Source organism: Cervus elaphus, chromosome 5, assembly GCF_910594005.1.
Source record: "Cervus elaphus chromosome 5, mCerEla1.1, whole genome shotgun sequence".
NCBI classification, from domain to species: Eukaryota; Metazoa; Chordata; class Mammalia; order Artiodactyla; family Cervidae; genus Cervus; species Cervus elaphus.
In genome coordinates, this window is record NC_057819.1 from 35,772,427 (window position 1) to 35,787,044 (window position 14,618).

Consider the following 14,618-nt stretch of genomic DNA (forward strand, 5'->3'; position numbering starts at 1 on the left):
CACGCATAAATAAAACTATTTTTTTTTTCCTCCTGTAAACCTGCCTTTTGTCAGCTTAATTCACAGGCCCCAGCTACTGAACCTAATGGGGAGAGGAAAGATTTTATGCCCTATCCCTGCAATTCTAATATTTAACTAGCAAAAGTTGGGAGGAGGAGGAGGGGGGGAAATGGTGAAAGATAAATACACTGATTTTTTCGTATTTTAGCTTGAAACTTATAAATCAAGTAACAGATATGTGCACAGCACCAAGACAAATAATATAATCCATTCAGCAGAGACTGCCAATTCTCTTCCTTTGATTTTTAGCTCAGTACATGGAGACTAGGAATTAAGACTCATTTCCCAGCTTCTACTGCGGACATGTTGTTTGTGTAACTTTACAGAAGCTCCTTAGAGAAACGAGGCATCTTTCTTCTCTATCACTGTCTGACTATATTTTGAAATGCAGAAATAACAGCCAGAGCTCTGGTAGCTTTCTTGGACCATGAGATCATGTTCAGATGAAAGCCAATCATGACAGAAACAGCCTGGGTCTGTGACGGTGGCAGATACATAACAGCCCTGGAAGGGCCACCTCCGGAGTTCTTGGATAGAAGAGAGAAATACATTTCTATGTTCTTTTAGCTTATGCGGTGGTTGGTATTTGGTGGTTTTGTGTGATTTGCACCAGTTAATCCTAACTAATATAACACTCTGAGGAGTACTTTAAAATGATACTGGGCACAGGAATGAAAATCTGAACAAATGGAAAGGTAAAAATATTCTTAAGAAGTAAGACACAACATTATAAAGGAGTCAATTCTTCTTAAGTGAACACCATCCCAATAAAAATATCGACAGAATATTTTGCAAACTAGACAAGCTGACTCTAAAGTTTAAACAGAAAAATAAACATGAAAGAATAATCAGGAAAATTATGCAAAATAAGAATCTTAAAGTAAGGACATATGTAAGTGTTTATATTCTGTTTGATTCTGTTTTAAACTATAATAATTAAAACAATGTGGTCCTACAGAATATTGAAAACTGAGAAATCTAAGTAGATAAGGGAATTTAGTAAATGATTAAAGTGATATTTCAAATCAACAGAAAATATAGATTATTCAACACACCCAGCTGTATGATCATCTGGAAAAAAAATATATTGGGGTCCCCACCAACACACTGCATAAAAATGTATTCTATACAGGTTAAATGTTATCATTTAAAACTGAAACATGAGTGTACCAAGGAAAATATAGGTAAAAATATTATTAAATATCCTCATACGGGAGAGGAGCATTTGAAACAGGACACAAAATCTGAAGTCGTAAAAATTTTGTGAAGTTGACCACACACAATTTTCAAAAGCTGGGGGAAAAAAAAAAAAAAAAATATATATATATATATATATATGTACTAAAAAGACACACACACACAAAAAATGGGGAGGTTACTTACTACAGTATTGCTTGTAATAGCTTGTAATGGTTACATTATATTCCATTAAATGGGTGTATTTAATTTATCAGTCTTCTACTGATAGAATCAGAGCAAATACTGGCAACATGATAGAAATAGAGCAGACATTTCTATCACTAGAAGGCTGATAAATACATCCATATAATAGAATACATTGTAACCATTACAAAGGGCTTCCCTTGTAGCTCAGTTGGTAGAATCTGCCTGCAATGCAGGAGACCCAGGTTCGATTCCAGGGTGGGGAAGATCCCCTGGAGAAGGAAATGGCAACCCACTCCAGTATTCTTGCCTGGAGAATCCCACAGACAGAGGAACCTGGCGTGCTACAGTCCATAGTGTCGCAAGAGTCGGAGACAACTTAGCACTAAACCACCACCATATAACCAAGTAAGGCTTTGACAATCAGTATGCTAAGCAATTCTGTAGAATATGCTGCTTCCAAGAAAATGTTATGAAGAGGACCATACCCATTAATTGATATTATCATTCATTATAAATTCTTTGATCCTCATTCTTGTGATCTTGTACTCAGCAGCAATCTAAAGCTTTGGTAGTCAAAACGACTACCAATGGTAGTCAAAACCAGATGAGAAGAACTATACCCTCTTCTGAGTTAGAAAACAGTGCTGAAATGTCACATTCAATATCACAGTGCAATAGATACTTTATTAAGTAGTACTGATGCAACAGTGTAACCTAGGATTCCATTTGAAAAACAGATTATGTGCAGAAATGTACCAGGTTTTTGCACTGTGAGAACATTATTTTCCTAATATGCCAAATCTCCCACTGCTTTCTCCAGCTCAAGGTACATGAAAGTGACCTTTGGAAAATTGTGGCAATGCTTTGTTATCAATATCATAAAGGTACTCTTCTTCTAAAGAAAGGAAAGAAGAAGAACTTGGACTCTGATTGCTAAAGTGCTCTCCAAATAACATACCATTTTCTCTGTTCCGTTTTGACCTCACAGTACATAGGAAGTGTACATAATTCTCACTATTCACACACACACAAGCACATGCAAGCACACACACAGACAGCAGCACAGAGACACGTGAGGAACTACATTCAGATAAAGATAAATGTCTGTGAATGCTTACCTGATAACGTGTTGGCTGATTGAGAATGCTGTTAAAACTGTGTGATTCAAAAACTCTTGAGTTAGACTGAGTGAAGAGGTTTAACTAGGAAAAAATACAATTAACCTAGTAAATTAGAATACATTTATTTGGAAATCATAAATACAATCCACTTTATTCTCCTTGATAACGTTTCTGGAGTCAGCATTTCCAAGGGACATTTTGTGGAAGCTGAGTTTTACAAGTGACTTGATTTCCAAAGGCAAAAATTAATGTGAGTAACATGCTCACATTTATCAAAATGTTGGCAGAATGTCCTGCAATAAAACTATTGAAAAAAATACATTTAAAAAAAATTTTTCTTGAAAAAAAAAATTTTTTTTAAGTTGGCTGGTGTTAAACAATTGTTCTTGGGGTCCTTGTATACTTGTCAAAATGCCTTCATGGATTTGAGAAGAAGTTACACGAACCAACTCCATCTGCTTGAGTCTGGTTCCTCTCCTACACTTGAACAGAAATACACTACGTGTTCAGATGGTATCATCTGGCATTTTGTAATCCAAAAACAGGACCAAACCAACATGTCTTACTAAGTGTCTTGGTCTTAGACTGTGTCAGCTTCACCACTTTGAACAGAATTGGACTCAAGTATTTGGTTTTCCTTTCTCTTTTCTTTTTTAAGGTTTAACTTTTGGGTATAAAAAGAAAACAAGAGAAGCTCCTTACTGTCTACCCTTCATGTACATGAACGAGGCCTGCATTTTATTTGCAGATACGCCACTACCTATAAGGTGTGATTCAAAGGCAGGTCCCTTTATCCAAAAATATGTACTCACTCCACCACCTGCCTTTCCAGCATCATAACTCAGGAAGAGGTGGGATACTAGGGGATAGGAAATGGCACTGATAGGCAATGATCCTCTTGATTTTGTCCTCTTTTCAACAGTGGCAGGAAAAAACTTCGGGGAACAAAGTTAATTCTCCTAATTTGCCGCTAGAGGTCAGTCTCTGTTGACTAGTAGGGCTTCCCTGGTGTTAATTCTCCTGTTTTGCCACTAGAGGTCAGTCTCTGACTGTTGACTGGGGTTAGCTGTAAAAGATTGATTTCTTGAGTCTCTTCCCTGTCTTCTAAAAAAGAAAAACAGAAACATATAATTTCTCCAATTTTTTTTTTAACTAAACTCTGGACACAGAGATTATCTATGACGATTAATAAGATTAAGGAGATAAAAGCAGCTCCATGCACAACTTAAAAAATAAAATCAAAAGGGCAGTTTACAACCTGCTATGGGGAGATGGGGAGGCTGGGCATCATGGCTCCTGAGAAATCTGTGCTCAATCTTCCTCCTGTCTCCAGCAGCTGCCCTGAAGAAAACTATTCTTCCTGCCAGTGGTACCATGCAGGCAGAAGAGGACACCCTGAACAGAGAATATCACTTGCTCTCCTCACATCCCTGCAAGCGAGCTGCTTTAAAGCAAATGAACAGGGGTCTAGGTGGCCACATGCCATCCGAACGTGCTCTCTTCAGCCTCTTCGTGTTTCTCCCCTTCTGCGTTATAACAATATTAGGAATGAAGTCAGAAGTCAGTGAAATCAGTTGCCTACAGAAAGAAAACTTGAAGGTGTGACATGCTAGAGCTGAGTTCCCATGCTCGAGTAACTTCCTTTTCAAATAATAAAGTCTCAGAGAATAATAATCAAATCCCCAGAGTAACAAAGTCCATCTCAGCAGTAGCAGGAATCACCCAGGATGGCATTTAGAGCCCAACTCCTTTAAGAGACCAGCTAGGCTGCAGCCGAAGGCACGGCCTGTGGGGAGGAAGAGGGGCAGAAACCCAGCCAGAGCCTCAGCTTCTGAGCAGGAGGTGGCCAGGTCCAGCAGAAAGTGCTAGACTCTGATGCTGGAAAACATGACCTACATAACTGCCCCACACTGGTGAGCCCCTGTGACCTTGCATGAGTGAGTTATTATAATGACTTCAGTTGTCTTATCTATAAAATGGGAGTAATAATAATACCTACCTTACAGCGTTGCATGAGGTTCAAACGTACGGCAAAGCACTTTGTAAACTGTGAATGAGGAAGGGCACTGATATTTGTTGAGGCTGGAATTCTGTACATCTCATAGCATCCTCACAGTAATGCTATGAAGTTTTCTCTCTTTCAGGCGAGACCATTATGGTTCAGAGTGATGAAATGAGTTGTCCATGTGAGTTTCTAATAAGCCAGAATTCAAACCCAGGTCTAGTGCCAAGGTTCTCTTCCTTACATTATGCTGCTTTTCACTGTATATAATGAGGTATTATTTGAAGTCACAGCCAATCACTGTCATGCAACTTAATATTCTTAAGAGCCCATATTCAGGTCAAACAAAGAAGGTTTAAAAGGCTGCCTTCTTAAAGAGTAAGATGCAGGGTATTACAAATCTCGGAGATGCACATCGCTTTGAAAAAGTAAGAAATTAAATTGTGCTAATCCCATCTTTACCCTCAGCATCAACTGAGAAAAAATATGCACTTTATGGAGGTAACACTGCTATCTCATGGGCTCCCAGGCTATTACAGCTACAGACCATTTTCACAACTTTCAGGAAAAATTGTTCTTTAACACCATACATTTGCTCCTGTTTCACAACCTATTATTTGAGGTTCTGCCCATATCCTCTGTCTCCTATGCCAATTCTGTCTCTGAAAATAAAGTTCATGATAATAAAGTGCTAGCATGAAACTCATCTTTGTTAAAATTAAAGTATGACTCAGCCAGGACAACCCAAATACAAGCCATTCCTGATTATTTATAAAAGGGAGTTTTAATGGTTAATATTTGGGGGTGTTCTTAAGCCTGCATAAATTTTATGACATTAAAGGAAAGAAAGATTATTTAGCTCAATAATGGATTTCTACAAATAAGAAGAATATGGTGGTGGTGAACTATATATACAACCAACAGAAAAATTTAAGATGAGAAATATGTAACTTAGAACAACAGTTAAGAAGCATGGGAAACACACAAAGTATTTTCTGACAGTGACTTTTAACAAGTTAAAGAAGTTTTTTTGTTTGTTTTTATTTTGGTAGTTTACATGAAATTCTGACTGAAAACAAAGCATAGACTAAGTGACTTCTTGAAACATTATGAATATTTTAAGTATTAGTCTATGAAGGACTATGGAATGGACAGTTACTTTCAACATCTTCTAAGGTCACGCATTGAACAAACATCAAAAGACAAGGAGAAAGACAAAGCACTTATCTTCAGGTCTCAGCAAGCTTTTGATACCTACCCTGGACTTTGAGTTACCAATTCCCATTTCTATATCCTTCTGTAGTCTTCTCCTTCTGCATTTGGAAAAGTTAATGATCCGCATGATGAAATAAACAAATGACTTTGGACTAGGAACTAGACTGAAGGGTGGAGGTAATGTTTTTCCATCATCAAAGTAAGATAACCAAAGTTTCGAGCGAGCAAACTTCCATTCTACATCACTGTCATCCTGTGTCACAAAGATAGAAAAAATATGACAACTGCTTTTAAAAACTAAAGATTCTAGTAATTTATTCCAGGAGGGCCTTATAATGAACCTACATTATGCTTTGAAATAGAAAAAGTGGTATATGTACATTTATCTGCATATAATCTCTACTGGGCTATATAATATCCCAAGCATCGTTCTCATGATACTCATTTTTTTTTCAATTTTCTCTTCCATATTCCTGTCTGTACCACTGAAATTTAACCAGAATTTCCTGTCCCCCATCCAAAAATAAAATAAAATAAAACAAAGCAAAAAGCACAAGAAAACTTGAGGGTCAAGGAAGGATGAAAAGATTAATTTTTTCTCCCCCCCCGCCCCGCAATTCTGCACATTCAACAATATTTCCCCACTTTCCTTTCTCATCCACACCCATCCAAGCCAGACTGTAGATATAGCATACTGCACTCCAAGAGCGAAGGAGAAAAATGGCAGTATTCAAATGAATTGCACTTTGAAGCTTATGAGTCTTCAAAGGTCACATAAGGCCCTCAGAGGCCTGTTCCTGTCTTATAGCGCCTTCCAGTCCCAGTGCTGCCCCCTGGTGGTGGGAACAACCATTCTAACTGGTAGACAGATGGAGAGAAGAAATGAAGAGCTGGTCCATGGGTGGAAGAAGTTGGCTCAGTCATTTCATCCTGCCCAGGGTCTACCATTACCACACTGAAGCAGGTGTTCAGAGCACCACAGTTTTCATCTCTGCAGTATCTAACTTCTTTGAAAACACTACCTTACATATTTTTGAAACACAGAGACTCAGTGAACTTAACAAACAGCACAGTACTAAAAAGATCCAGGACACTAAACTGGAGGAGATAAGAAAACATACACCGTGATGAAGAAAGGTACCAAATCAAGCTCAGTCCAAAGCAAAAATAGACTTCTAGAATACTAAAAAGTCTGACTGCATAAAGAACATCATTAACGTTTGGGAGACATCTAGTAAGTCCTCTACCAGGATCTTTCAGACGGTTCTGAGAGAAGGCAGCATAATGGTAAATTCATGGGAACTCCGCTGTGCTCCTGAAGACACTGGGAGGTACATTACCCCCTATCCAGATGGAAAGCACAGAGGAGGGTCCTGCTTGGTGTTAAGGCTCTTTGTAGACAAGGGCAGGATGTCCGCCATGGGACACAAAAGCAGACGCGGTGTGCTAGTAGAATGAAACGGTAAGGACAGACACTGTGGGTAGAAAGCAGACTTACCTCAATCTCTTGATACGAGCTATTAATCATAGCAATGAGCATGTTGAGCAAAACAACGACCATAGTTACATTATATATTCCATATAGAACATATCCTATATTCTCTATGAATTTGTGATCATACTTGAGCACGACAGAAGTGACTTCAGACAGTCCAAATATTGACCAAAACAAAGTCTTGAAACTTTCTTCTACACTGTTGAAAGAATAAAGTACACAGTAAATAAATGAACAGTTTTCAGCGCGAAAAAGTCAAAAGTAAAAACAAGTTTTGGTCTGAATGTTGCACAGATAGAAAACGCTATTGTCAAATATCATAATACCCCAAGTATAATTATTTTGGGCTTCCTTGGTGGCTCAGTGGTAAAGAATCCGCCTGCCAATGCAGAAGACACGAGTTTGATCCCTGGGTCAGGAAGATCCTCTGGAGGCAGAAATGGCAACCCACTCCAGTATTCTTGCCTGGAAAATCCCATAGACAGAGGAACTTGGTGGGCTACAGTCCATGGGGTCACAAAAGAGGCGAACATGACTTAGTGACTGAACAATAACACAATTATTTTATTATGATATTTAAAAGAAAATTTTCTCTCAGCTTTTTAGAAACTGGTGATTAAATGGCACTGATGCCTAGTATTTCCAGGAGTTATCATCAAGTGAAAATTTTCTGAGCTCGGCAGGTGAAAACTGAAGTAATGCCCTGATACCCATTCCTTTCTCCTAAAAGGATAGAAGTTTGGGGTTTGATTTTGCAGGCGGTTTAGAATTTTAAATCAGGTTTTCTGGAACAGAACAAAATAGGGATTAAAATTATATATCCACTTCAAAAAAATTATGTACAAACTTATTCTTTGCAGCATGGCAGCAAGGAAGAATGAAAACTACCAAAATATCCATCAATAGGAAAGTGGATAAATAATTCTGGTACATCTACAAACAGCTATGCAGCCACTGGGGAAAAAACAGATCTAGCTTCATATGTTTATATAAAATGATGTCCAAGATATATTATTAGTGAAAAAATGAGATGGAGCAAGTCTGAAATAGTACACCATTTAAATAAAAAGAGGGGTATACAAATACTTATATTCTTGTTTACGTAAAAAATACCTCTGAAAGCATTCAAAAGAAACCATTGCCTCTGGACCTAAAGTGAAAGTGTTAGTCGCTCAGTCGTGTCCGATTCTTTGCAACCCCACGGACTGCAGCTCACCAGGCTCCTCTGTCCATGGATTTCTCCAGGCAAGAATATTGGAGTGGGTTGCCATTTCCTTCCCCAGTGGATCTTCCTGACCCAGGGATCAAACCTGGGTCTCCCACATTGCAGGTAGATTCTTTACCATCTGAGCCACCAATGACCCCTCTGGACCTAAGGAGAATTAAGAGACTGGGATCCAAGGCTGAGGAAGGGAACAGGCTGTAGATATTACTCTACATAGATTTTTCACTACAAGAATATATCATCTACCCAAAAACTATACTTTAGTAGAAGTGAAGAGACGGGAACAAAATTAAGAGTTCTGATTCTTTTCTCTTAATTTATATAATCTACTTCCTGATTCTTCCAACACAGCAATTAGCAAGTAAACCCTCACAGACTAATTACATCTTGGATCCCTTAAATGAACCTTGCCTGAATTTGGCTGGTTTTGTCATATAACCAAGCAGTAATCACTGATCTGTCAACTATAAGAATCATCCTTAAACAATTATACATGTAGAATTCCATTAAAAAGGAGAGTTCAAAAGTAAGTCCCCCTTTTTTTTTTCGAAGAAATATGTATGGAAGTAGTACTTTTAAAATTTGTTAGAGTCTAAACAACAATTTTATAGTTTTGTGGGTTTTAATGCTAGCTTATTGATTCATTCATTCAACAAACACTGATGGAGCACCTCGTATGTTTCAGTCATTGTGTTAGACCCTAGCGACAGAGGTTTGAATAGAAAGGTTCCTATTCATGTAGAGTTAATCTTTATTATTAAACATTTGATGGTGAAAACTAAGAAAAACTATAGTCTCTTTCCCTGCCATGAATTTAACAGCATCACAAAATGCCCCCACCCCTTCCTCTTGGTCCTTTGCAAACCTTCTCGCCTCTGACGCTGAGAATATAGATTCCCAAGAATCCATACATGTGGGGAGAGGGGGAGCGTGAGAAGGGAGAGGGGGAGAGTGAAAAGGAGAGGACATGAGCAGCTCCTGATTCCTACTGTGGGCAAGAGACTTTATATAAATTATCTTCCATGTCCTCCCAACAACCTGATTCAAACCTTATTGTGCTTATTTTAAAAACAAGGAAGCTAACACTGAGAAATGTGAAGATAATTAATCAAAAGACCACAGCGAGAAAAGAGCGGACGTTGCATTCACATCCAGGTCTGCCTGATTTCCAGCCCGCGTTCTTTGCACTCTACCGCGCGGCCAGGTCCTCACACACAGCAGTGATGCCCGGGTAGGGTATAGAATGAGTCCTCCCAGAGGTCCGAGGGATGCCACCTGTGCGGGACTTCCCTGGTCCTTTCCCCTCTGGGTCCAAACGGAACTTGCTTTTCATTACAACAAAGTGAGTTTCACTTCTCTTTCACCCCTATTATCAGCTCTATAATAACTACTTGGAAAAATTAATTCCAGAACAATTTAGATGCCTGGAAGGGCTTGATAGTCTCTTTTAGTTTACAGGGAACTCACTGAAGGTCTAGTTTGTTTCCAGCTGTGGCACTCCAGGGGATGGAGGGCTCAGAGGCAGGCCGGGGAGATTTCCGCTCTCCTCACTGGGAAGGACCACAGTACAGACAGACAGACGGCCTGCCTTCCTGACCACCGAACAGCAACAGGCGAGACAGGGTCTGGCAATGTGGAGGGAACTTACAGGGACAGTACCTAAGAGAAGTGAGCGCGGGATGACTTCGTGAAAAAGGTGAGCCTGCAGTGCAGACCCCGGTAGGACCAAAGGAAGGAGGTGTGCTACTGCACGACATCGGCTGTAATTTCTTCTTCCTCAGCTCCCTGCACTGATTAATGATACATGAAAATAAAAGCCAACGTTCCTTTTTTTTTTTTGAAATAACAGTAATGGGTACAAAATGATGAAACTAAATTTATAATGTAAGAAATATCCAGTATTAAACATTTGCTACCCAATTCTCTTAAAATAGCTAGTTTCATCTAGGATTTGACCAAATTTTGATCCATTCTGTGATCAAACACTAAACTCAAAGAAATGTAATCTCACACAAGTACTGTTTCTGGTTTTGGGGTTTTTTTGTTTGTTTGTTTTATCCATCCCTTTCTTTTTCTCTTTTTTTTTTTTTTTTGAGGTAGAGTTGATGCACAATATCACGTAAGTTTCAGGTGTAGGGCACAGTGACTCATGATTTTTAAAGGCTATGTCCCATTTGTGGTTGTGATGGAATACTGGCTGTTTCTCTGTGTTGTTCAGTACATCCTTAAGCCTATCTTACTCCCAGCAGTTAGGACTTCCCTCACCCCACATTGCCCCCCAGCCGGTAGCTACTAGTTTGTTTTCTGTATGAGTGACCTTTTTTGTTGTTGTTATATTCACTAGTTTGCTCTATTTTTCAGATTCCACATATAAGTGATATCATACAGTTTGTCTTTCTCTGTCTGACTTATTTTACGTAGTGATTCCAAGTCCACCCATATTGTTGCAAATGACAAAATTTCATTCTTTCTTACGCCTGAGTAGTATTTTATTTTACACACACACACACACACACAACTTCTCTATCCATTCATCTGTGGATGGAAACTTAGGTTGCTTCTGTATCTTGGAAATTGTAAATAATGATTCAATGAACATTGGGGTGCATGTATCTTTCTGAATTAGTGTTTTTGTTTTTTTCAGATATATACCCAGGAGTGGCACTGCTGAGTCATATGGCAATTCCACTTTTTTAAAGAAACCTCTATATTGTTTTCCACAGTGGCTGCACCAATTTACATTCCCGTTAACAGTGCACAAGGGTTCCCTTTATTCCATATACTGGCCAGCATTTGCTATTTGAGGCACTAACCATTTTTAATGGATTTTTCCTGTTCTTAAAAGCATCTTTATTACAATTATTGAAAATAATTTTTTTACTTCATCTAAACTTGTTAGTATTTCTGTTAATCATACATTTTTTAGTAAAATGTTTTACTTACGTGGTAAAAGCAGCATTGACTTTAGCCCCAAGGTAATAAGAATACAGTATGAACATGCCAATCATAAAGGCAAGAAACACCATAATAAAGAGGACCATGAATTTGAATATGTCCTTCACAGTCCTTCCCAGGGAGATCTGCAAGGGGCCGAAGCTCTCATTCGCCGGGAGGATATAGGCGATTCGAGAAAAGCTGAGCACAACAGCTATGGCATAGAGGCCTTCCGATATGATCTGAGGGTCAGAAGGGAGCCATTTATCTCTGGCTACAAGAAGAGAGAGAGAGATTAAAAATGGAACTTTCTATTCACGGCTAACTACACAAAATACCTTAAATAGGATCTGACTTGTAGGTAGGTGGTTTTTATCTCAGTTGAAACTACTCCACATTTAATTAACTGTCCAGACACTATTTTTCATATTAAACTAGAAACACATGAATTCTACATTCATGTGGTTTCTTTTAATGGAGGAAATACTATCAGACTTCACATTGAGCAGAAATAGAATGAAGTACAAAAGATGAAAAAAAAGAGCTGAAAATGCTTCATTAAGTTCAGACTGTGTCCATGACGACAGAACAACTGATTTGATTGGTTTGTCCCCTCAGTTACCAGGTTTATCAACCAGCCATTTTATCATGCTATGGGCTCAGTTGGCACACATGTTCTTTTCCATATTTCATGGGGAAACTAATTTATCTAACAGCTTATGCAAGTAAAATGTCATATCACAAAAAGTGAGAATGTCGCTGAATCACAATAGGGCTGTCAGCATGATGTCTGAGCAACATTGCTGGTCCCAGAAAAGCATAAAATGCTACTGAAGTGCAAAAATCTTGGAGACAGATTCTAAATGAGGACCCCCAACACTCCTTTCAAGGTCACTTCAGTAAGTTCACAGCAGACAACTGGATACTCATTTCTCTGGAAGATCACTTAAACATTGTGTGGTTAATTCTGTGCAAACTGGGTCACTCCCAGAAGGATGGTGCATTGCATATATTTCTGACAACAACAAAAATGAACATTTATTGGATGTTTAATACATAGCAGACACTATGGTTTCATTGATCTTACGGATTTGAGGTAGTCACTCTCTTCTTAAAGATGTAGAAATCAAGACTTAGGTTAAAAACTGGATCAAAATCATAATAAGGAGTGAAGCCTAATTCACAAATTCCCCTTCAGTCATAAGCACACGTGCTGCTGCTGCTGCTAAGTCACTTCAGTCGTGTCCGACTCAGTGCGACCCCATAGATGGCAGCCCACCAGGGGGTAAATTTAAATAAAGAGGTACTGAAATAGTTATGATATCTGTTACACACAAATACAATCCAAGCTAATTCCTTAATTATAAACGGTATTCATTTATTCATTTGATCTGGCCTCACTGGTATATAAAAACTTCTGCTTGGTGACAAGAAGAGATAATGTGTTTCAATTTCACAATCTATAAAACATTAATATCTTCATTTTATTTATTTATATATTTAAAAACTTTTAATTTTATACTGGAGTATAGCCAATCAACAGTGTTGTGATAGTTTCAGGAGGACAGCAAAGGGACACAGTCATACATCTACATGCATCCATTCTCCCCCAAACTCCCCTCCCCTCTAGGCTGCCCCATAAAATTGAACAGAGTTCCCTGTGCTATACCGTATGTCCTTGCTGGTCATGCATACAACTTCATTTTAGAGCAGACACCCAGTCTTCAACAATGTTAACATGCATTGGTATGCATCACGATGTACTTATAAAGAGTCATTCCTCACAGTCAAAATGCATTTAAACTCTGTGCCTAAATGTCCTTATCTGTAAAATGAGGCTTACATAATAACTGCTAAAGTCTTTTCCAGGTTTAAGATTTTGTAGCTATATGAAAATTAGCTCACTGCGGCTCCCCAGTTAGGCCTTAAGGGAAGGAAGGCTAACACTGTTTCACATTGGTGTGCAGTGGGCTGGGATGGCATCAGTGTCTGTGCACACCAAAGGTCCCTGGGTATCTCCCTGCTCTCATGGCCTAAAGAAGACTGGCAGGAACTCCACCCCATGGTGTACTTAGAAGCACAACATCCTCCCCAGCATTTCTGCTGGTTCTGCGAAGCTTTACGGGCTCATCATCGCTATAGCTCCTATTTCCTGCCTCTGCTGAATTTTTGCTCACTTCTGTTACAGCAGTTTTTAGCACTTTTTTTTAATTATTTTATCTCCTCTAACCCAAGCTCTAAGGGACTCATCTTTCACATTAAGCAGTTTATCAAGCTATTTTCTCCCCCTCATTATGACAATTTCATGTCCTAAGAATATTTAAGAGTAACTATGTTCTTTGGCTTAAAGGTGATTTTCTCCCACCTCGAAATATCTCCTTTTTCTAGATGTGAAAACTGAGACAGAGAGAAGTAAATTAATTTGAACAAGGTCACACAGCAAGGGAGGGTCAGGGTCTTGATATGAATCCAGTTTTATACAGCTCGAAAGTTCAGGCTGTCTCCATTCTCTCTATCTTTCAACACGCATTTCATATTAAACATACCCTTCAGGGGCACTTCCTCCAAAATGTGATTCCAATACCTTCTGAGACATAAGAGGACTCTGCACCTGATCACTCACCGTAAGTGAAATACTGTATCTCTGGTGGCAGTGTAACTTCACTGAGGTCGCTCTCTTGAACATAACTGTCCACATACTGTTGTGCTTTTGTCGCCTGAAGGAAAGCCAGGAATCTGGCCGTGAAAGCAGCGATGAAGATGGAGAGCATGCCAAAGTCTAGGACATTCCACAACTGCAAAATGTACTCCCTGGGTCCTTCCAGCCAGAGCTCCTTGCACTCAGACCACATCATTCCTGTCATAAGACACACATGTTACAGACAAGAGTTTATATCTTGGATTGAGAAGCCATGATTTGGTCCATCAGTCCCCATATTTAAAATGCCCCGTGTGTAAAGCATGCCACTGGGTACCATAGAGCACTGACTTGATATCGCGCATAGAAGGGCTGGGCAGAGTTACACGAGAGAAGCTTTGACTAAAGGAATGATTCACTCCCCCAAGTTAGACTTTGGTGAAACATAGTTCTAAATGTGGCACCAGAAATGGTGCTACTCTTACGGGGGTAAGGAAGGAGGGAGGGAGGGAAATAAGGAAGGCTCTTCAAGGCAAATGATT

At 39.1% G+C, this 14,618-nt stretch overlaps 1 protein-coding gene across 4 annotated transcripts in view; it reads right to left on the reverse strand.

The window, feature by feature from the left end:
* TRPC3 (transient receptor potential cation channel subfamily C member 3) overlaps window positions 1–14,618 on the reverse strand; it is a 71,324-nt gene that overhangs the window by 14,312 nt on the left and 42,394 nt on the right. For 3 of the 4 annotated variants that reach the window (XM_043902334.1, XM_043902332.1, XM_043902335.1), the window contains exons 6-10: window positions 14,062–14,295; window positions 11,448–11,712; window positions 7,283–7,478; window positions 5,828–6,037; window positions 2,565–2,648 (exon numbers count right to left, since the gene is read on the reverse strand). In XM_043902334.1, the coding sequence (XP_043758269.1) occupies window positions 2,565–2,648; window positions 5,828–6,037; window positions 7,283–7,478; window positions 11,448–11,712; window positions 14,062–14,295 (989 nt within the window). The remainder of the gene's footprint in view (window positions 1–2,564; window positions 2,649–5,827; window positions 6,038–7,282; window positions 7,479–11,447; window positions 11,713–14,061; window positions 14,296–14,618) is intronic. The other variant, XM_043902333.1, reaches the window with a different exon arrangement.